Here is a 25,731-nt window from a genome sequence, read left to right as displayed (position 1 = left end):
CAACTCTTATTTCCTGGACAATTAAAGTCCTATTGAGAAAAACAATGATATACTCCTAGTTCTTTCAGTGTTTCTGATATTTTCCTATAGGACTCTCACATTTTGAATCTTTCATTAATATCTTCCATGGAAATGTTAATCAATTTGGGTACAAGCTGAATGGTAGGAAATCATTTTCCGTTTTTCATCTCAGTCTTCTGTGAGTGGATAACCATGGGAACGTATGTTCTGAAAATCAAAGCATCCAACATTATTTAAGAGAGCAGTGGTTGTAGCACGGAGTAAGGAAGTATCATGTCCTCCACTATCTGATTTGCATTAGCAGTAGCCACTTTGGTTAAGAGAGGCATGTGAATGGTTTAGAATTCAAGCAAATTTAAATCCTAATGCTCTCCACAGCTTGCCCCTCTTTAAATTCTTATTCTAGTTTCAACATTTTTCTGCCTGTTAAGCTAATGACAGGGACTTGCCAGTTTGTCAATAAACTTGCATTTGTGAAGAAATGTTTGCAGTCTGAGGAAGGGTCTCTTGCACTTCCAGCATATTCTCTACCTTCCTGTGATCTCTCAGGTCTGCTACCTACTGGAGAAGTTCAGACAAATGATATTTCCCCAGGAACTTTCACTGGGCAATCAATTTTTATCAAATGTGAGTTTCATAGGGTTGTGTACCTAAATTTTGTCTGTACATGAATTATATTTTATTTGCAGGTTGTGAGAACTTGAACATGCTATTGAACTATACTGGATATTAATGTAATTGTTAATGTGAAAACAATTAGATTTTGTTGTATATGAGCTGGTGCAAATGAAGTACTTTAAATAATAATTAATATATTCTAATTGTCACACTGATTGTAATAGTAATTAGTAACATGACAATAATCATACCTATGTATCTTCTAGATGGTAATAAATTAAGGCAGGATCAAAACATTTCAAAAGGTAACAAAATAAAGCCAAATAGCTTGGCAAGTTGTAACAGACTTGTAACTTGATGTAACTATATCAAAATTATTTGCAGTATCCTTTTTACTACAAAAAAGTCAGTAACTAATGAGAATGCTGAGAGACAATTGATAAATCATCAATATCAGTAGAAACTACACAATAATGATATTTACATATTGGTTGTATATGTAATGCAGTATTTATATGTAAGCAAGTTCACTTATCTATAAGCAAATGCACTTAGATAATAACTATGATTATGATTCTTGCTACTATATAGCCATATACTATCTGTATGAATTTGTATGTATGCATACATTTATAAGTGAATGATTCATGAAACCAAATTCATTGAACTGTTGTTAATTTTCTCTATAGTTCAAGTGCTATCACAGAATATCAGCCTAGAGCACCTTATTCTTCCTAAATTCTTACTCCTACTTATCTAGTTTGATATAATTTTTCAAAACTATAAGCATCAGCTGTTACAGTCACTACAAAGGATGAAATTACAAACAATGGAAAGCAAGTAGTTGGAATTGCAATTTTTTTCCCTTTTAAGTGGATGTGTGAAGTTTTAAGTGAACCCATCGTTTTTCCCTCTCTTTTTTCCTTCTTTTCTTCACTCTTCCTATCTATAGCCCCTACAACCTTCCTTCTCCTCTTCCTTCTTCCATCTATTTTTTATTACATCATTTTGGATTATCAGTGCCAGTACTTGTCTCTACACTGACTGTGTCAATGCTAAAGGAAATGTATGTTATTGGATCTAAAATAAGAATTGAGATTTTAAACTTTAATTTATTCTTCATTTCTTGGAAGCTGCTGAATTTTCTTCAACTTGAGGATAATGCATCTCCTTATAAAGAATTAATCTGGTACATTGTAAAGAAGCATTTATGGGGTGGGAATGAAGTTTACAATGGAATGAAAGTCCCCCAAAATGATCACAGTGATTCAGGTGGAAGAGGATGGTGACACTAATTGAGAACTACAGTCAATTTTAAATGGATTTTACTTAAGAGCCGACAGAACTCATTTCTGGGCCAAGATATGAGGAGCAGGTGTCAAGGATGATTCTTGGATGCTTTACCTGAATATCTGATATGGATGAGGTGTGTAACTACTGAAAACTTGTAAGAAAACTGCACTTGGGCCAGGGTGAGGAAAACAACCTGGATTAGTGGAGACTTCTTTGCAAGATCAACAAAGCCTTTTGGAATAAATATTACTATATAGTACTATGTGAGTCAGAAGTTTAGAAAAGAGTTTGAAGTTGTCAAGATACACTTGTAAATAATCACATACAGAGCATGTGTAGGGAGTAAGTTGAAGAGTTATTCGAAGATGAGGATGGGTCTACTTGTGGTAGTGTACACTAGTACATGCAAATTCTTGGCACATGACACTGATTGGGTGCTCAAACTATACAGCCTCCAAAGAAGCACAAGGATATTCATGTGTCTCCATCTATAGCGCCACAAATAATTGTATATATTGTATATTATATGCATATATATCCACATGTAATCATTAATGTTTTTAAATTTTCTTTTCAGAAAATGTTGAATGTTTACAGTTGAAAATAATTGTGGACTATATTGCATATATAGATAATATTAATATTTTCTGAAGAATTGTTAACTTTGTGGAATGAGCTCTCCTTTGCCAGTTTTCCCGTAATTTTCTCAGTAATAAGGTAGCCACTCTTTCTCACTCAGTGTAAAGGTAACATCCAGCAGTCTCACAGAAACCCTGTAGTTTCACACGACAGAAATTCTGCTTCGCAGGAACAAAAACACAGTTCCAATCCCAATTGGCTTTCAGTTACAGAATTTTGAAAGTAATTATCTGACACAGCAGAAGCCAAACAGTGCTCTATTTTTATTTTCCATTTCAGACTCCAAATGTGAATCAAATTCTCACAGAAAATGTGAGAGAAGTAGGAGGAGAAGAAATAGATTTCCTTGTTTATTTAGTCTCACAGAAGAAAGTCGATACTCTGAAAACTCAGCGGATTGTCTCTAAGTCTTCCTCAGGTCTAGCTCCAGCTCCACTTTATTGGTTTTTGCTTACAGCAGACTACTTGTTAAAAAATGGTAAGGAGTTTAGAATCTAGGTATTTGTTTTTCCAACATGTATAGTAAGCATAGATATATCTGAATTATGCATGAAGTCAGTTGGTGTGAAGTCACGAAATATAATTTGCAACATGCCAATAGCATCATTACAGAAGAAGTATGGCTTTGGTTTCTCTCATACAGAGCAGGGACATTCACCCTCTCTTGTACATCAGAACTTTTGATCGAGATGCTTCAGAAATTTTGAACCTATCTCAGTGCTTTTCATAATGTTTTCATTTCATTATCTGCTTTATTTGTTCTCCAGCTTATATTAAATAGGTGTTATGATTGCACAGCTTTCATAATTGTAAGAGTTAATACTCATAACAAATCCCTGCATGTGTAAATACATGTATGTATCTATGTATCTGTCTATCACATTTTTGTCATCTTTCTACACATACATTATTGATTGTGTTCTATAGACTACAATGACTAATTTAGTTAAAGAAAACTAAAAATTTTTAGAATGTTAGGCATAAACAAATGAAAATCGACTACCATTAAATGATGAGGTACAATATTAAATGGTATATATCTAATGGTACAATAAAAGTTTGCCTTGCACAAAAGTAACACTCAAAGGCCGGGCACAGTGGCTCACACCTGAAATCCTAGCTACATAGGAGGCTGAGATCTGAGGATCAATGTTCAAAGCCAACCAAGGGACAAAAGGAACTGAGACTCTTATCTCCAATTAACATCTAGAAAATGGGAAGTGGAGCTTAGCTCAAGGGTAGGGCAGTAGCATTGAGCTGAAGAGCTCAGGGACAGTGCCCAAGCTGAGTTCAAGCTCCGTAACACACAAAAATGTAACACTTAAATGTTACATTATTATGGATGAATAAAGACATAGAGATGAATTAGATATGATAAAAAAGTCTCTACTTAAGTAAAAAATAAATCAAAGAAGTCATTGAAACAAGCAGAGGTAATAACAAATATAATTCTTTCTACATTCTTTGCTTTTGTTTCAATAGTGTATATACTTTGACATTCACAACAGTAAAACCATTTCACGACCCAGGGCCCACATTTTGTACAATCACTAAAACTAATACTGCTACCTCACAGACTTTGAAAGAATGTCTCTTACCCTGTTGTTTCTCATTGCCTCTACAGCCAATGCTTTCTTCTTATCTTCTCAAAACAAAACATAAAGTTAGATAAATCTGTGTTATACAAAGTATAGTTCAGTGTTATTACATTGGAAAATATATGCCACAAGTTATCCACATGGGGAAAATTTCTAAATTAAATTAAGTCACTGTTTATTAAATTATTTCTAACATCAAAATACATACTACGATTGTTCAATATGTTTGGTAACAAACTACAATGTATTGTAGTGAGATTTAACTCACATCAACAGCATTCCTGAAATGGCATGAAGAATGTATGCCAGAATATGGTAATTCCATAATTCATAACTCCATGGCATTACCATTTATTAGGGAGATCTGGTAGCCTGTGATAAGTCAAACAGAAGCATGGTTTACTTACAAACACAACAGGGAAAAGAAGCAATCTATGCTTTTTATACTTTTCAATTCCCTATCAGTATTTGTTTCTTTGGCCAGTTCTGGGTCTTGAACTCAAGGCCCTGGGCACTGTCCTTGGATTTCTCAAGGCTAGAGCTTCACCACATTAGCCACAGCACCATTTCCAGGTTTGCTTTTTTTTTTCTTTGTGTATGTGGTAGTGAGGAATTGAACCGGTGTCTTTATGCATGCTAGGTGAGCACTCTACCACTAGGCCATGCTCCTGGCTCCTCGTTGTCAGTGTTTTGCTTTATCATAAATGGGATACCATGGTATATAGACAAAGCACAGTTGTATCTGGTTAAAAAAGAATGCATTTATTGCATTTGCTGAAACATATTCAGTTGTTAAGTGAAATAAGACATTTCCATAAGACAGATATTCTATATATTTTGTCTTATCTGTGGAAGAGTTAGGAAGATAATAGAAGGGGGAGAAGCACCATCATGAACAGGAAACAGAGACTACCGAGGGAATCACAGAGGAATGGAAAAGGGAAAGGTGACTGAGGGCCTAAGAGAGAATTGGGGAAGATGTGAGCAGGTACAATTACATTGCATGATGAAGCCCCTGTGCAAAAATTAGTATAGAAAAGCAAAAACTACTAACAATGACACATTTACTATATTACAAGATAAAGGAACATAGGAATAAGACAGAGAATGATTCGTTTAAAGGAAATACATAAATAAAAATTCAAGCATTTTGAGAGACTATTCCAGATAGCAAAGCCAGGGAATAAAGTAGTAGCTAGTGAATTTAATAGGAGAGAAAAAATGCTTTCAATAATGACATATTCTGAAGTAAAACACTGTTGAGATGAACCACTTGTAAATAATAAATACATAGAAAAACTGAGGAGTTTAATGAGTACAAATTATTATGAAGTGCCTCCGAAATGAATTGTCTAAACTGTAGCCTTTCAAAAGGCAGAACAAGCCCAGGGTAGATGGCACACATCTGTAATCCTAGCTACTCAAGAGGCTGAGATGAGTGAGGTTCAAAGTCAGCCCACTCAACAAAATCCCTATGAGACTCTTTACAATCGATTTAAAACCGTAAGTGACGCTGTGGCTCAAAGTGGTACAGTGCTATCCCTGAGCAAAACAGCTCAGTGACAACAACCAGGACCTGAGTTCAAGCCCCAATACAGACAAATTAAAGAAAGACAATGAAATGAACTCTAGGATATGGAAACAAGAGGTTTATCTTTGTGATTTTTTATCTTAATGTGCTATGCAAAGTTATTTCTTTTCTTTTTTTCTTTATGCCAGTTCTGGGCTTGAGCTCAGGGCCTGAGGACTGTCTTTGGATTTTCTCAAGGAGAGAGCTCTACCACTTGAGCACTACTTCCGGCTTTTTTCTATGTATGTGGTACCGAGGAATTGAACCCAGGTCTTCATGCATGCTAGCTAGGCATGCACTCTACCACTAGGCCAAACTCCCGGCTCGCAAAGTTATTTCTTTTCTCTTTTTTTCCACTTATGGCTAATCTCATGTGGTTACAGTATCTCCCTTTGTTACCTGGTATATTATATATACATTTATTTGTTTATTTAAAATAGAGAAGGGAAGGAGGCAAACAAGGTGATTGGGAAGAGGGAAATGGGGACAAAAGCACAAGAAGGGGTATTAAGTTTTGAGAAATAATGTACCTATTGCCTAATGAGTGTAATGGTAACCCCTCTAACATTATTCCAACAATAAAATGCAATTCAAAAAAAAAAGAAAGGAAAGAGGGGAGGAAGAAAGAATGAAGAGAGAGAAACGAAGAAAGAAAGAAAATAACAAGGGAAGGAAGGAAGGAAGGAAGGAAGGAAAGAAGGAAGGAAGGAAGGAAGGAAGGAAGGAAGGAAGGAAGGAAGGAAAGAAAGAAGGAAGATCAGAAATACTTAGGCTCTATTGTTCTCCAAACTAGGATGAGTCTGAAAATAGGAAACAGATCAGGGGAATGGTTAATAGACAGAAGCTGATATACATTCTGAGATTGGAGTGTTCTTTTGCGTTAAATAGTATCTCTTGCTCATTCTGTTTATTATTTCCCCACTCTCCTCTCTTGACTTACTGTTATGATGAAAATACTTTTGAACTGGTTATTAGTGTGCTTCCATATTTCCTTACTTTTTCCTTTTCTTTTTTTTTCAGTTTGATGTAATGCTACCACCAATTTGTTTTATTTTATCTCAAGGGTTCTGGGAAGCAAGCCAGTTGCTTCAAGCATTTAGGTGGGAGTTTCGCTATCTACCTTCAGCAAAAGCACTTACAGTCTAGCCACAACTCAGTCCTGCTTGAACATTGTTTACTTTTTCAACTTCAGGAATATGGGAGCCAATTACTATGCTATGAGAAGGTATGGCCCATATATACGTTTATAGCTTATTCAGGTAAAATTCAATAGGAAAGTGTTAAACTACATATTGAACAAATAGACTTAGAAATCACACACACACACACACACACACACACACACACACATTCATAGAAAGAGACAGAGACAGAGAGAGAGAGACGGGAAAGTATTTGGTATAAAATGGAAAACACATGTTCTCAAAAATATGTAGAAATTTCTCTAACATGTATTATATTATATTTTGTAATTACAAAAAATACAAAAATGTCTTCCACTTTATGGAATCGAAGTAGAATGAAACAAATATCACCAGAAAAGAATAGCAGAAATCTGTGGAAACAGAACAGCATAGGGATTACACTGTTTGGTCCTCAGAATAAATCTGGAAGAAAAACCTTCCAAAATCTCAGAATAAAGTTAAAATAAAGACTAAAACATGGTATTTAATATTCTCATTTAAAGTAAAAAGAAGTCCTATGACAAAATTAAAAATAATTTCATAAAGCCCTAAAGAAACTAGGAATAGAGTGGGTCAAATGCAAGCTTAGTAAAGTCAATGAATGAAAAAATTGTGACTATATGTTCAGTAAAACAAAGAATGAGACACAGGACAGGAGGAGAGAAATAAGGGTAGGCCAAGATTAAGAGAGGGAAGAGGACAGGAAGAAGGATGGAGAGGGGTAGAAGAAAGGAGTGGAGGGAGAGTGCAGGAGGGAATGGGAAGGAAAGGGAGATAGAGAGAGGAGAAAGAATTAGAGAAGTAGAGGGAAGAGGGCAGGAGAGGAGGGAAGAAGAAGAGAGGAAAAAGAGAAGAGAAAAGAGAGAATAGTTAATATGACAGGAAAGTAAGAGAGGTAGTATTACAGATGATGAAAGGAGGAGATACACAAAAAAGTGAATTAGGTAACAGTATGATCATATAATCTTATATGGTAAGAGTATGATCATATAATCTTATATGGTAAGAGTATGATCATATATTCTTATATATATGCATATGAATAGATATTACCATAGCAGACTTAAACTCACTGTTGTCTAGAGTTCATATGCACAAATAGAATTATTGAAACCAGAGTCAAAATTTCAAATATTGTCCAGGAGTTTGGCCTAGTGGCAGAGAGCTTGCCTAGTATTCACGAAGCCCTGGATTCAATTCCTCAGAACCACATACACAGAAAAAAGCCAAAAATGGTTCTGTGGCTCAAGTGGTATAATTATAGCCTTAAGAAAGCCCAAGGACAGCACTCAGGCCCTGAGCTCAAACCCAAGGACTACGAAAAAAATTTTTTCAAATATTGCTTTTTATCTGAAGTGTAGTATGGGGATATTTTCAAAATTGCTCAGCAATTGGCAGGTATCTATCAAGGCAGAGAACTATGGAATATAAACGAATTCCTTTCTGGCATGAGTCTCATGGTAACTTATAACTAGAATAGGTTGACATACAAGAAATGAGACTGAACTTAATATCTATTCCCCTCCTCATTTCCAACAATTCTATACATACTACTTTACAAAGCGCCAGGGCAGAAAACAACTGAAGTTTCCCACAGCTTCCTGTAGAACAAAAAGTATTTACTTCACCCCATGCTAATGATTGATATGAAATTACATATTTGTAAAACCAGTAATAAAATTTAAAACTCCTCATGGTCAATTGAATTCACTACCACAATAATAACTAGGTACAAAGAGCGAGAATAACAATGGCAGCGCTACATTAAGAAGAAAATACTTCTGCATGAACCTTTAAATTAAGTCAGTTACAAGAGGGAAATGTAATTCCAAGCAACATATATGTCTCTTAGAGTATTTCCTTTTTGCATAGTGTTCTTTTACTTTAATTAAAATATTTTATGCTACCTTGGAGACTATCAATGTGTTTAATTCTTCTCATATTTTTGATTTAACAGTAGAATGAGCCAATGCATGCAAAGTAGCTAATGAACTGAACACACAACTACCCAAACCAGAAAAGATGCCCTGGACCAAGTTTAAGAATCATTACCCTTTATGTATGTGTGTTTATATGTGTGCATGTTTACACACATATATAATATATAATTTGTACAACATATAATCCACATTATATTATATAGTATATGTGCTTAAAATAAAAATCATCACTTCAAAATAATTCAGTGAACAAATAATTTCAAACAGAATGACAATTGTCTCAAATATTCCTGTTTCTATTTGGATTAAAATGAGGGAAATTTTCTATAGTATGCCTCAGCGTCATAATGAATGAAAGAAGTCCATATAGGATGAGGCTAAATGAAAGGAATATGTTGTTTATCATCTATTTTATTGTCCCTTGGTTATCTGATATTGTTACAGTATATTACCTTGCTATCTGATATATTGTATAAATATTTATTTGAAATAGGACAGGGAAGGGGGGGAAACAAGATGAGGGGCCAGGGCTGGGGGAAGGGAAATGCGGACCAAGTCATGAAAAAGGGTATTAATGTTTGTGAAGTAATGCACTTTCTACCTGGCAAACCGTTCTATTAATTACAATAAAACATATTGAAAATAGTGTCTTTGAGTGTTCATGCATCTTAATTTTGAAGACTATCTACTCTGGAAACACTTATTTAAAAAAACCAATCAACAAACAAAAAACAGTTCTATCTCAATTATGTATCCTTTAAGATGAAACTTTTAGTCTTCCCTTCTGGAAGGATCCAGATACTATAGGAGTTCCTGACTAGGGCTATCCCAACACACGTTCATGAACTTTGACATTTATCAAATAGAAGTGATATCTAGAGGAAGATTGAAGATTATTAATTGTTTTGTTTATGGTTTTGGAAAATTGCTGTAGTTTTGTATGAATCGGAACACAGCATGACAATTGCAAGCATCTAACTCGATTGTCACTGGAATATGAACCTGGCTGCATTTACAGGTGCCAGTTGCTCCTCATTCTTTTATTTTCACCCTCAAAACATTGTTGCTTTCTTCTCTGTTACTTTTCCTTTTTTGTTGTTCTTGCTTAAAATTACTAAGCTATGCTTCTCTTAGATGATCAAGTAAGCCTTGACTTGCATACATACAATTAACTTCACACATGCATATAATATGAATAGGAACAATGTACATTTTTGAAACCTGGGGGAAAATGTCATCATTGACTTTGGTAGTCTTTATTTTTGCATACTAGGATTAAGCCATGGATGAAGTGGGCAATGGATCTATAGTCTATAACTTTATTCCATATGTCTCAGAGTTCATGTAATTTCATGGCACACCCACTTCTGTATATGTTTTCTAAGTATTGTTAGGTTTCATCCCTTGTAAGCCTAAACATGTAATGTCCAATTTGTTTGCCTGAATCTGCAAGTAACTATTTACATATGGATTAATAAATCATAAACCTTTAACAATTTAGTTGCTTTAGTTACATTTCACATGTATGATTATTAATGATCATAATGGAATACGTTGGCATAGAACATGAGCTCAATTGCAGAAAATTTGTTCAGAGGCACTAATAAACTTACTTTACTAATTCTACCATTTTAAACGATTGATACACTCAAGATTTTTGTTACAGACACATTATGACTATTAACAAATTCCTAGCATAATTCAATAAGATTGGAGGATGTATGTCTCCACAATGTAATAAATTTATCTTAATTTATATATTATTTCTTGTTTATGCTTACAGAGTATTTTAAACCCTAAGACTCTCACACAGAGGGAAGGTACAACCCATAAATGAGAGAATTTACAATTATATGTCACTGAAATCTCCCAGTATGTAGCTTCAAATAATGTGATTATTTTATAGCGGTCCTTAGAAACATTCATCTGAAAATCATGGCAGTAGGACTTGATTCTTGTATAATTTGTTTTGTTTTTAGCTTTAGAGAACTTATTAAAATCTAAAATACCATCTTATATGTCTCTAATTCTTCTGCACTGAACTCTATGTTACTCTACAGGTTTGCAAGGTAATATATTCCTTCCTGTTGTTTTTCCCCCTTTTTTAAAAACAAATTACTTTTTTCATCTTATCTTTCTTTTTTAATATCTTTACTGTAAAGGTGATGAGCAGGGAGAGTTACAGTTATATAAATAAGGCAATGAATATTTTTCTTTTTAAACACTGTAAGCCTTTTTCTCCTTATGCTGTTAGCATGTTTGTTTGTTTGTTTTGACAATAGGACCTTAATAGTCAGTAAATAATTTTTTGAAAAATCAAAATCATTGAAGCAGAGGAAATAAGCTGAAGATATTTAGCATGTAAGTAGATGCATAAGTTCTTTAATGTCTTATATTTTTAATGGTGAAGGATGATTAAGGAAATAATTCACAAACTCAGGTGTATTTTAGAGATACTAGACTTAACTTAGTCCCTTGTGCTTGCTGGTAAGGTGCTGTACCACTTGAGCCGCAGAACCATACCATGTAACCCATGGATTCACATTAATTTAAGAACTTCCTCTGTCTCTACTCACTTCTCTTGGCTAAGGTTCATCTTCTGATTACTAATAAGGGCAACTGGAACAAAACTAACATTTTAGGTCTATACCTAATTGTAACAATATAATACATATTTTTATTCACTCAAGTATCAGATTTTGATGTTCACTTACTCCTTGAGATATCTCCTTTCGTCTACTGGTATTTTAGTGCCTCTCCAGAATTTTATCTTAGAAATCACCAAATATCCCTAGTCTTCTAATTTCCCTTAACACTTGTGTTTCTCAGAATCTAGTTCTAAATGATAACTTCACATACTTTCTCATATATCTTATTAATAGCTTCAGTAACCAAATAATGCCAAGTTCCCCACTGTCATTCTTCAGCCTCTATCTGGACTCAAATATTTTGTATTTTTATTTAGTGCTATCTTGCATACGCACAGACCACCCTGCATCCAGACCACATCCAGCTTCATTCTTGATGAGAATATACATATATATATGCATACGTGCATACATATTATACATAATTTCTTGCTTAAATTACTAAACTTTAATTCTGTTACAGTTAGGTAATCAACCAAACTTTGACTTGGAAATCAAGAAGAGATGCTCAACACCAAAATAAACAATATGAACAAAAACAATGTACATAATTTGAATCCAAGGAAAAGGGCCAACATCAACTTTTCTCTTCCTCAAAGAATTTAGCATTTGCAGAAAGTCCAAGTTCTTGTGTAGCTTTCATCAGAGATTATTTTGAATTTTCAATTGTGTAGTTATGGCTATAATAATAGCATTCCCTAATGTTTCCACATTGTTTAATACAATGTCCATCAAGATGATAAGTATATCTGAAGAAATGAATATATCATTATATATACACACATATAAGTCTATCAAATAAAAACAAGAGAATTCACAATATTTTCAAACAATGCAAACTATATATTATAATTTAAGTAGTATATATTTAATTTATATTTAGTTTTTATTTGTAATGTAAAAAAGATTCAGGGGCTGAGAGTTTGGCCTAGTGGTAGAGTGTTTGTCTAGCATGTACAGACTCAGGTTCGATTGCTTGATACCACATACATAGAAAAAAAAGCCAGAAGTGGTGCTGAGGTTCAAGTGGTAGAGCTCTAGCCTTGAGAATGTCCAAGGACAGTGCTCAGGCCCTGACCTCAAGCCCAGGACTGACAAAAAATAAAAAAAAAAAGAGAAGGGTTTCATATCATATAGTTCTGTATAGGATATGATAAGAGTTATATGTATGAAGAATCATAAAAAAACATGGAGCAAAGGAATCCAATATATTTCATTCTGTAATATAGTTCATTCTGTAATATTTCACTCTATGGCTTCTTGATTTCTTAATGAAAGATAAAAACAAAACATAATAAAATAAAACTGAAGGCCTGAAGTCCATTTTAAAATGGCATGTGTTTATTACATGGGGTTCAATGCAATTGCATACCGAAATATTCATTGGATAAAAGTCAGTAACAACTGATATTGAGGGAATAATATACCTACAATTAAATCCTCATTCCTTTAACTATGTATGTGTGTAACATGTTACATATGCCTATAGCTAGTGTAAAGAAACAGCAAGTTTGAAATAATGTTTTACATTCTTTTGTAAATATTTTTTTTACTTTCAAGTCTTGAAGTTAAAGAAAGGTAAGGCATACTCTTCTACCTAGAAGGAATGCTAAAAGGATTATCTAATTAAAATCTTTCTTTTGTACATTGTCAAACCTCAGGCAAGTTATGACCATAAAATCCAGATAAAGTTCCAAAAGACATTCCTGTTACTGTGAATATAAATATGCTATGTGTAAATTAAAATTCAGAATATAGTATAAGTAAGATAAAAGCAATGGCAAACAATTCTCTGCCAGAAAATGAAGGAAAAGAAATATTGTAATAGCGAATCATTCCCAAGTCGCAGCCTGATCCCAGTGCTGAGGGAAATAATCTAGACACAGGCCCTGAGCAAATTTGGTTCTTTCCTCACCTGAAAATTAGAAAACATGAGTGTTTTAGTTTCCTCCAGATGAATAGAGATATTTGAATAAATCAAGACTACCTCAGGACAAGGTGATACAACGATAAATGCAAACATTATTTCAATAAAATTGATCTATCTATATTAAATTTATTTTTCTAATTGGGTAGCACACTATTGCTGGTTGTCTTTGGGGAGAGGCATTATAAGGATCGTTCATGCTGTGATCTATGCAAATTGTAACTAATAGTCACACAAACGTTGACGGAAAATGTCTCCAAAGGTGCCAAAGGTCCTCACCCAACCCCCTCCTCTGCCCCTCCCTTCCCAACTTTCTCCCCACCCCCACCCCTCCCTGCAAGTCTCTGTTAAGGAAGCCCTGGTTATATGATCAAGGAGATGGTTATTGTCAGCAATAAAAAATTAGCGAATTATGAGAATCTACCCACACCTTAAAAAAGCAGAGACTGACCTCTGTTTGACCTAACAGACAAAACAAGCTATGAGCCAAAAAGAAGGAGAGGTTTGCTTGCTTTCTGATTGCTTTGTTTAAACCAGCCTCTTCTCTAGTTTACAGTCTTCTACTAGAATAGAGTAAGAAAGAGTAGTTTAAGGTCTGTTAAATCAGGGATGAATGGGGAAATAAATAACTCATATTTACATTAATGGTCCAGAACCTTCTATCAATAGTCCTCTCAGCACTCTCACCCCCAAACTAGTGACTATTAGCCTTAGACTATGGATTTAAATTCCTCATGTATTTATTTTTCTTATTGCTAACGCATATACATGGACTACAATAAAATGTAAACAAAAAATAACCAAAATGAAACAAAAAATTCCCTTGTAGCTTATCATATTTAATATATACACAAACACACAGGACAGCTGGGTAATAATGTATTTATAATTATAGACATTTTACAGTATGAATAAATAAGTATGTTGTGTCTGCCTGTATCATGTTGCACCGAAAGACTTCAAAATCTATTACTATTACACTGTGGGAAAATAAACAAATTAGATACCTATTAAATTATTCAAATAAAACTTCACTTGTTTCTGAGAATTTCATTAATCTTAACGAAATATATTTTAGTTTCTAAAAGCTTCTAAACACAGGTTGCTAATGTTTCATATGTATAATCTTAGTTATTGAGGAGGCTGAGATGAAGGTTATGGTTTGAGTGAGTCAGCTTAGGCTGAACAGTCTGAGAAACTTTTATTCTTTTAGTTTTATTGTAAAGGTGATGTAGAGAGGTATTACAGTTAAATAAATAAGAATGAGTATATTTCTTTTTGAATAGTGTTACCCCTTCCTCATTTTCTCCTACTCTTCCCCTTCTACTCTCCTCCCTGCAAGGTAGAAAATTCATTTCCACCATAGTGTCTACTAAGTATCCTTGTTGCATTGGTTTACCTCTTGGCCCACCATTTCTGTGATTCTCCTTCCCCTCCCCAAATCTGATAAATTCATATGCAAAACAAGGGTACAGAAAACAAAACAAAGTAAACAACAACAAAAAAACCCAGTAACAATAGGGAACACCAAAGGAGGGGAGACCTGTAACAATATAATAATTTTTAATCTCCTTTCTTTTCATTTCTTTCAGTTCATTTTGGTAAGCACATATGCACATAGCTATTGACCTACCGTGCTCCTCCATTAAGAATATCCTACAGGGTCAGGAGTTTGGCCTAGTGGTCATGTGCTTGACTAGCATGCACAAAGACCCAGATTCGATTCCTCCCCACCACATACATGGAAAAAAGTCGGAAGTGGTGCTGTGGCTCAAGTGGTAGAGCTCTAGTCTTCAGAAGGACCAAGGACACTGCTCAGGCCCTGAGCTCAAGCCCAGGATTGGCTTGAATATCCTACAATCTTACAGATATTGTATTCATTAGAAAGGAAGGAAGCCATGCAGCCTGTTTCCTTGGTCTAATTTACATTGCTTAATATATCTTTTTTTCCAAGCCTTTCCATTTTCTTAGGAATAAAGCAATGTCATTCTTTGTGATGGAAGCATAGAATTACATTGTGTATATATATACCACATCTTCTTGATCCATTCATTCACTTAGGGTTTCATATCTAAAATATACTTACAGCTCAAAAACTTAAATTCCCAAAAGCAAATTCTCAAAGAAACAAAAATCCTATTAATAAGTGAGCTGAGGACTTAGACTCCTCTAAAGAAGAAATAAGAATGGCCTATAGAAACATGAAGAAATGTTTAACATAACTGGTCATTGAAGCAATGCAAAACAATACAACACTGATTTTCCACATTACTCCAATTACAATCACTATCAAGAAAACTAATAATAATAATAATGTGGCCAAAAGGGAACACTACTACACTATTGGTGGGAGTATAAACTTGTTCAATCACTCTGGAAAACAGTAAGAGTTTCACTATGGCACAGCAATCCTACTCCTGGGATTTACCTAAATGCCAATGAACAAAACCACACTAAGCTACTAGCATAACCATTTTCATTGTAGCATTAGTTACCATAGCTAAAATTTGAAGACTGTGAAACTCTTATCTCCAATTAATCACCAAAAAGCCAGAAATGGGGCTGTGGCCCAAGTGGCAAAATATTAATTTTCAACCAAAAAGCTCTGAGACACTACTCAGGCCCTGAGTTCAAGCTCCAGAGCTGGAATAAAAAAATAAATAAATATAAAAGCTTTTTAGTCATCAGTTGCAATATACATCAACACAAACTTGTTTCATTTCCTCCTTATTGTGTATAACTCTGGATCTGACCAGTTACATTTATAAAGAAACATGGAAAAAGCTCTATATCCATATCAACAATGATTTGCAATTAAGTTCACATGAAACTATATTATAATGCATTGTTTCTATAAAATTCTTTATTGCCTTATTTCCTATTTCAAGGAAGCTATGATAAAATTTGCATAAAGTTATCATCTTGATAATATTAGATAGCTATGCTATTCCTTGATGTGAAAGCTAATTTTTTTCTGAATAGCTGAATTCCCAATGTTTTACACTATTTCTTCTCTTATCCTTTAAATTACACACTTAATTTGGAAATATGGTACATAACATTAAAACAGACTTAACCGTATTCTTAGAAGTAAAGGAAAATGCAGAAAAATTGCAGTAATGATGGTCATGAAGGGGAAATTTTATGCTCTATATGCTAGAAAATGATTTCATTTAACATACAGGAAGAGATCTTAAGTTGTGTTCTTGGATAATGCCATAACAAGTATCAGAAACATAAAGAAATTACTTTTTGCTTTTCTGAGAATCACTGCTTCATTTTAACTGAGTAATTCTGCAAGATGAATTCTAATTATTTTATACTGTTAGAATTCCTTCTTTCTCAGCTATATATTTGTTGATGCTATTGCTTAATAAAATAAATTAGTAGTAATTATTTTCAATCTATTCTCATCAAACCCATTCCTGTGATATGAAGGTACAGAAGTGGGGGAAAGGCATATAGAACCCAAAGTTCTTCATTAGATGTATACACAATCTCTTAGATGCATTATATCTAGAAGAAAATTCTAGCTGTTATACACAGTTATTCATAAGTACAGAAAGAGATTGCTGTATTTTCATTCATGTGCTTATTCAGATAAAAATTTTTAAACCAGGGGCCGGGAGTTTGGCCTAGTGGTAGAGTGTTTGCCTAGCATGCACGAAGACCCGGGTTCGATTCCTTGGTACCACATACATAGAAAAAAAGCCGGAAGTGGTGCTGAGGCTCAAGTGGGAGAGCTCTAGCCTTGAGAAAGTCCAAGGACAGGGCTCAGGCCCTGAGCTCAAGCCCAGGACTGGCAAAAAAACAAAAAAAAATTTTTTAAACCAAATCAAATTTAAAGGTCAATGTAGCCAAAAGCCTATGAGAAAATTATGAGTAGACAGATTTATTTTAGTTGAAAATAAAAGATATGGTCCCCTGTCTCATATATATATATATATATATATATTTATTATATCTGCACCCACACATTACTAAATCATACAATGTAAACAATGACATGTAAGAGTATATTGGAATATACCAGTTTCCTTTTTCCATAAAGTAAGATGATGGAGAAGGTAACAAGTTACCCATAATGCATTTATGGAACAAAACATCTATTTTCACAAACTTGTAGCAACTGCAAGGTATGAAGCAAATCTACAACTAGTGAATTATCTCATGCATATAGTCAACTGTTCCTGAATATTATGATCAAAACTCAAAACACTCTGTAATTACCATCTGTACATGCATGCTATGTTCTTCCACTATGTATAAGAGACGTGGGAAATAAAGCCTTCAATTCTTCTTTTGTGCTCTTAAAAGTTTTCACTGAATTTGCTTTCTAACCTAAGTATTCTATAATTACAACATTATCTTTTGTTGAATAAATCATATTTTCAAATTTCTACTGTCAGTAATTTGGAAATTAAGTGCTGAAGAATTTAAGAAGTCATATAAAAGTAGTTTCAATTATATGGCTTTAAAAGCATTGAGTTATCTAAGATTAAACATTACTAGCAAGAACAAATGCACAAGGTAACATTTAAATATGACGATAAAGAATTAGTATTATGCAAAGAACTTTAAACAAAATAAATTAAAATATATAAAATGAGGCCAATTAGTAAAATATTTTCTCAAAATAAGAAAAGATCATTTCAGTCAGAATAAAAGTAACATAGTTTAAAAATTCTCAAAAATACCATCATGTTTGTAAACTTAAATTTTTACAAACATATCTAAAAAGCATACTATGGAAACAGCCCCTTCTAAGTATTACTGATAAAAGTTAAAAATACTGTGATTTATAAGGGAGGGGAGTCTAGGGATTTTTACACAAAAAATTCCATATATTTATCTGTGAATCAGAATCTTATTTTAGAGCAATTTATCTTTACACAAGATCAACAGAACAGTGTAAAGGCTGTTTTATAAGATTACATAAAGTTAACTTTAGAAGAAGGGTAAGTACACCACTGAAAAAAGGCATTGATCAATTACAGAACATTTGTTTTAATAAGTTCAAATATTTGTTATAACCTTTGATATGGCTATTTTCATAGCTAAGCTGCCTTTTCTGCATTTAAACTCTACTAATAAGTTTGCTGGAGGTGATGTAGATCAAGATTCATTTTATGCATAAACTGCTTTGCAAATTTGAAAAAAAAAACAAAAGAAAAAGAAAAAATGAAATTGATACCTAACCTAAATTACGAAAGGGAAGGACTTTGGGGAAAGTTTGGGAGCGGTGAGTAAGGATGTTGAAAAGAGTGACATTGATCGGAAGGCTCTGTACTGATAAATTGTTTTGGTGAATTGTTACTCTTTTGTAGAAGTATTTAAGATAAATAAAAAAATATTTAATAAAACTGAGAATTTGGCCTAGCGGTACAGAGCTTGCCTACCCTGCCTGTCAACCCCAGTTCGATTCCTCGGTAAGACATAATAGAAAAACAAAAAGCCATAAGTGTTGCTGAGGCTCAAATGATAGAGCTCTAGCCTTGAGAAAGTCCAGGGACAGTGCTCAGGCCCTGAGCTCAATACCAGGACTGGCTAAATAAATAAAAATATTTAATAAAAAAGAGAAATGAGATAGATGCCAAGTGTTTAAAGATGAAAGTGTTAGCCTGGTTAATAGGCTAAAATCCTGGGTCCTCAGGAGACTGAAATCTGAGATTGAAGTCCAAAGTCAGTTGGGGCATATTTCAATGCAATCCCCATCAAACTCCCAAGAACATTCTTTACAGAAAGGGAAGGTGCGATCCAAAAGTTCATATGGAACAACAAAAGACCTATTGCCATGCACAAACATTAACTCAAAATGGATCAAAGGCCTCAATATTAGACTTGGAATCCTGAAACTGCTCATGACAGAGTAGCAGAGACACTGGACCTTATAGGCACAGGAAAAAAACTTCCTGAACAGAAGTCCCAGGGTCACAAAAGGTTGGAGAGAGACTCAATAAATAGGAATTCCTACATATAAAAATCTTCTGCACAAAGTCATAGCTACTAAAGTAAAATAACAACCAACCAACTGGGGAAAATATTTGCCAATAATACATCAGACAAATGCTTAATATCTACAGGAAACTCAAGAAACTAATCCCCCCCCCACACCTCAACAAACCAATCACTGAATGGGCAAGGGAACTAAAGAGAGATCTATCAAAAGAACAGGTTAAAAGGCAAAGAATCATATGAGAAAATGCTCATTATCCATGTTCATAAAGGAAATCCAAACGAAAGCAACCCTAAGATATCACCTTACCCCAATCAGAATGGCCAAGATTCTGAACTCAGACAATGACAGATGTTGGTGGGTTGTGGAAAAAGAGGAACCCTATTGCACTACTGGTGGGAATGTAAACTAGTTCAACCACTCTGGAAGGCAGTTGGAAGGTTTCTTAAAAAACTGAAAATAGACCTTCCTTACAACTCAGCCATACCATTCCTGGGCATCTACCCTGAGCATCATAACCCAGGATATGATAAGGACACCTGCTCAGCCATATTTATCTCTGCACTATTCACAATAGCCAAGTGATGGACACAACCCAGATGCCCTACTGTAGATGAATGGATACAAAAATATGTGATACATATATGTATATATATACTGTATATATATATAGTATATATAGTATATAATATATACTATATATGTGTATATACAATGGAATTCTACATAGCCAACAGACAAGATAAAATAGTGGCCTTTGATGGGAAGTGGATGAAATTAGAGAAAATCATGTTGAGTGAAATAAGTCAAGACCAAAGGAACAAAAGGTGCATGGTCTTCCTTAATATGTGAATATTAGATCCAAACAGAACTAGAGTGATGACTCAATATTCGGGTACCCAAGGTTATTGCCATGGTCTTGGAGATATAAATTTAAGTACATAGACATAAAAATCTATGATGTGATATATACTCTATTGACATAATGTTATATTATATAGTTCAGTATGTATCTATGACATACTAAGTCTCAGCTTCATTTTAACTATGTTCTAAAATTAATATGCCAGTGACTGTATATAGCGATTCCATTCTTGAATACTTGCTTGTTAAACATGGCATTTGAAATATCTTTTAATTAATATGAAAGTCAGTTGGGGCAGGAAAATCTGTAAGAAGTTTTTGTCCAACTAACTTCTAAAAGAGCAAGAAGTGGAACTGTTGCTCAAATTGCAGAGCCCTACCATTGAGAAAAATGCTTATGCCTAGGCTCTGAATGTAAGCCCCAGGACCGGTACACAAATCCAGATAAGAGATAAATGACTCAGAACCTGTTTCCCTAGCAATTATAACAATTATTTTGGGGAACATATAATTTCCATGAGATGACCAGTGCTAAATATTCGTAGGATTATGAGTTTTGCAGATCCTTAGATCTGTCATTTTAGCAAGGAAATATCACAGGTAATTTAGAAGTGATTATATCTGTATTTCAAAAGAATTGTAATTTGTATTTATTGTTTGTACAGTTTTCTAGACAATCATTTCTTCAGGGTGACCCTTTATTCATCCATCAGTATTACAAACAGGACTGAATAGAAATTTCCTCAGTCCTGACCTGGAAACGGTTTCCAACCATATGTTCATTTTCACTCAAATAAAAAGAAGCTGAATTGTATGAAATTTCTGATTAGGTTTTTATATTTTGTAAAAGTAAATATGCTTATAGGAAACTGGACGTTTTCTGAATTTTTTCTGTTTCTCGCATTAAATTAAAATGAAAATAATTATATGCAATTAAATATTGTAATAAAATATTTTGGTTTATCCCCAAAGAACCATTGCCTTTGCTAGCTCTTTATTTTATGTTTCCTTTACAAAGGTGAAAATGATTACAAGAAGGATTGTGAAGTTGAAAACAAAATTATTTCCTTATCATTCCATATGTGCCCATTTTAATTTCTTTGTTTTCATATATTTAATGAAACACAGTATGGAGGATAAAAGTGTACAGTAAAGGTGAATTCTTTTTCTCATCCTGACAAGCAATCAGAAAGAATTTCGGAACTTTGATGGTGTTCTCTAAGGCTCACTGCAAGGCTTCTGCCTTGTATTTGAAAGAGGGCTGCCAGTCCCTTGTTGGATAGGAGCTGAAACAGATGGCTGGTGCCTGTCTCTGCCTACACTCTAGGGAAACACTGTGCTTGGATGGTTTGAGTCCTTTAAATTTTTTTTTTTAGTAATAGTGATAAAATGAAAATAAATAGTCAATGACGGAGAGGGAAGCCACAGAACCTGCAGTCACAGTGATTTCACTGCTATGCTCAAGGTTTTTCCCACAAGGATGAAACAAAGCTACAGTGCAGCTACTTCGAAGACCCCTAATTAAACAGAATGGAGCAGATCTACGATAGAAGAGATGCTCTCTTCAAGAGCAGAGCGGACATAGGCATAAGCCATTCCACTGGATGTCCTTAAGATAGGATGTGCCATTTGATTTTCTTAAGAAAGGTACTTATCTGAAATTATTGATCACTTATCAAATCCTTTCTTTTGAGATGTTGCCAAAATATACAGGTCTGATGTAGATTTCCACTACATTAATAATAGCATAGCAATTATTTGGGGGAAATTAATTCAGATATTAGAAAATATTTATGTTAGTTTGGGGTTTCCTTGGCCAGCAGCCTTGGAGCTTGAACTCAGGGCCTGAGTTCTCTCCTTGGACTTTCTCAAGGCAGAGCTCTATCACTTGAGCCACAGCACCATTTCCAGCTTTTTCTATGTATGTGGTACCAAGGAATTGAACCTGGGTCTTCCTGCATGCTAGGAATGCACTCTACCAGTAGGCTAGACTCCAGGTCCCAATATCCATGTGTTTTAAAGATTAACTTGAGAACACATTTCTAATGATAGATGATTGATAGATAGATGTCATAAATATAGATGATATAGATATATGTATGTACGTACATAATGACATCATAGATTTTTAATCTCTATTGAACCAGCAAGAAATTGAATATCACAAACAGTAATGTATTGATAAGTGACACTGAACATTCAAAGGTATCTCCAAAGTAATAAAGATGAGAGTGTGGCATTCTGTATGTCCCATAGAGTCTTCCCATTTCATGGGAATTTTTATGGGAAAATGGCAATATGTTGCTAAATCAGGTCAGTGCACCCCAACTTCAACTCATCCAACACAACTTCTCAAGAGAGGGTAAGCCATACAAATGGAACCAACCTGAAACAAAATTAAACAGAAACCAACTTACTTTTCCAACATATTGAGGATCTGGTCCCATATGTTCTTCTAAAACAAAGAACTGATTCCAAACCCATCCCCTCTTGGGACGATGGTGGACTTCAGTTTCACCTTCACTGTGTTTAGTCTGGTTCCTGGTCACTTTGATGGAGCTGTGGTGAGAAGTTCCATAACACCTCTGCACAAAACAGAGACACACTAGGACTGGACAGATGCAAGATGTGCTCGTAATTTTCATTGTAAGATAGCTTTCCAGTTCACCGTGCCCTTCTTTCCTTGTCAGCCACAAATGCTTAGTGAGCATTCAAGAGAGGAGCCACAGCATCTTTGGGAAGGACAGTCCAAAGTAAAGCACTACGCATGTCCATGATTTAACTGCCCATCAGGGAAAGGTGAGATTATAATTACATCCTGAAGCACTTGAAGAAATAGAGCTGTGGAGTTTCCAGATTCGAGTTCTTTATAGCAGATGAGTACAAGTGATCATTTCTACCTGATGGAAAGAGAGAAAATTGCATGCGTTATACATGTTCAACTTAACTATTTGCTCTAAGTACAAATCATAATATTTTGTAGTGTGAAGCTGATAGCAAAAGAAAACACATTCAGAAATACCATTAATACATTAATACTTGTAACGTTAACTCTCACATACATGCATTCATTCATATTTGCTATCTGGTTTTCAGGGTCTTTGTAAAAATAAAAACATTCCAAGCTTGGGTAATATATCACCAATAATTTTAGTATGTGAATACTGGCTGTTACGTAAAGGAAGAAATAAGGGAATTAGAAAGTTAGAAGTGTTGTCTAAAACTGTACCATCAGCAACTTGAGAGGTAGAGAGCAGAAGATTGTGGTTTGAGGCTAGCCTTGGCATAAAAGTTTGTGAGACTTCACCTCAGAATGGGAGGGTGTGGTTGTCCACACTTGCCCCTCCCATCTAGGAGGAAACACAAGGGTGAGCACAATGGGAATGCACCTGTCATCTCGCTGGCAAAGGGAAGCACAGGTGGGAAGATCACAGTCCAAACTTAGACATAGAACAGAACCATATCGTGAAAATGATAGATGGAAAAAGTATTTGGCACAATGACTCTAGTAGCAGAGCACCTGCCCAGCAAGCATGAGCCTCTGAGTTTAAACCAAGCCAACTTATCTCCAACACAGGTTGCATGGGTTCTCTCATGTGTGAGAGCTAGTATATGCCTATAAACACACTGTGAGGTAAGCAAGTGATTATACATGAATCCACTGAAGTATAATAGAACCCACTGAGATTTCAAATAGCACAATTTTGCAGAAAGACTAAGTCACAGCCCAACAAAATAAGGACCAGGAAATGAGAACTTGCAGGAGAGGTGGTGAGGCCAGAGCAAAGAGGTAGAAGTATAAATGCTGGAATAAAGGGGAAAGGAATACAGTCAGGGACTCATTGTGCATACTACAAAATTAAGGAAAATTAGGTGAGGAATGGGTCGAGTGGTGTGAAAAGTCTACTGTGTACAAGTCTATTGTATACATCACTGCATTATTAAATTGGAAAAAGAAACCAATAAATACCCTAAAAGTTTAAGAAATGTGAGGGAATAAGTTGAGAGAGTTTGAGTGAGATTGTTGAGAAGGGTGACAACTGGTTGATATGCACTGCATTTGTAAACTGCTTTGTTGAATGTCACTTCCTTCTTACAACTACCTAAAGATAAAGAAAAAATAAATAGCAAAGGAATTAGTAAAGATTAAGCTATTGCATTCAAGTGGAACAGAAAAATTAGCTCTTCATGCATTAAACAATATCTTCTAGCCTCCCTTCTCTCCCCCCTCAAAAAAAATGAAAGGAGGAAAGGAAAGACTAAAGGAAAGTAACAGGGGCATAAATGACAAAAGTAAAAGCAATGCTTCTGTTTATCACATAAGAAATGTTGAGATCTGGCTTAGATTTTGTTCAGTGGAACAATAGATTAAAACTTGAGCAACATTTCTAGAAGACAATTGACAGGATTCATAAAGAGACCACTAGCAATTATTTTTTAAAGTATTAACTCATCAAAATATTTTTATAGATTTACTTAGATATTAATTTTTTGATTGACTGTTCATATGTTTATAGTGTTTCAAAGTATTATATTTCATGTATTATTATATCTGATATATCACATTCTCTCATTTACCCTTAAATATAATCAAAAACACTAATGTAGATCAGAATGAATTAGAAGATGGGTGAACATGGAAAAATAATAGATATTATACTAATTGGGAGCAGAATTCTTGCACATATTTAAAAAGGGTGTTTATATAGTCAAGGATAAAATTATATGACACTCAGGATATCCTCTAATGACATCTTTCGCTATTAAAAAAAGAGAAGCAATGATTCCCATTCAATAACTCATTGCTTAAGACATCCTCAAGATTAGACTACATGTTTCGATTTGACCATCTGGTGCACATACCAGTCAAGTATTTAAATATTTTGTAAAACTACAGAAATATTTTAACTGAACCTAGAATAGTTCAAAATTGTTTCTGACACATACAAAGCAATAATGTGCTCATTCATTCCAACCAGGTTACAAGCCTTGTGAATAGCTTCAAGTCTCAACATTTATATTTGCAGGGAATACATAGTATGATTGCCGTGAATGTATTTTCCAGTACGCAGAACAATACATCATTTGCACAATTTTTATATTGATTTTTCTTTTCCCTTGCCAAAATCTTCTAAATTTTGAAGTCAGGAATTAAAAACAGGAAATTTAAGCTAGCCTTTCTTCTTAGAAGCCAAGCTGCTGAGTATGAAGAAGGTGTTATCTTAATACTTGGCACCACTTTGTGTGATTTTTTTCAAATTTTTGCTGTTATATAATAAGCATAATTCATGAGTGAAAAGCAAAGAAAATGACCTTTTATAATACAGTATAGATAATCAGAAAGAGTTTTCATCAATGTATTGTTCTCATGTGTCATCCTCAAAATATATAAATCAGTTTTAATATATATATGAATAACAGTTCTGCCAACTATGAGATCAATTATGTCTCTATAAATGAAGTTCATCACTAT

The 25,731-nt window shown here is 34.3% G+C and overlaps 1 protein-coding gene across 1 annotated transcript in view; it reads right to left on the bottom strand.

Moving 5' to 3' along the window:
- The window catches only part of Cdh18 (cadherin 18), a 355,549-nt gene that overhangs the window by 206,891 nt on the left and 122,927 nt on the right, over nucleotides 1-25,731 (bottom strand). The window contains exon 2 of the mRNA XM_090332102.1: nucleotides 22,676-23,158. Coding sequence (XP_090188228.1) covers nucleotides 22,676-22,969 — 294 coding nt within the window. The 5' untranslated portion in view covers nucleotides 22,970-23,158. The remainder of the gene's footprint in view (nucleotides 1-22,675; nucleotides 23,159-25,731) is intronic.

The sequence above is a fragment of the Megascapheus bottae genome, chromosome 4 (genome assembly GCF_031878675.1).
Source record: "Megascapheus bottae isolate mThoBot1 chromosome 4, mThoBot2.hap1, whole genome shotgun sequence".
Taxonomy (NCBI): domain Eukaryota; kingdom Metazoa; phylum Chordata; class Mammalia; order Rodentia; family Geomyidae; genus Megascapheus; species Megascapheus bottae.
This window is presented reverse-complemented; position numbering and strand designations above follow the sequence as displayed.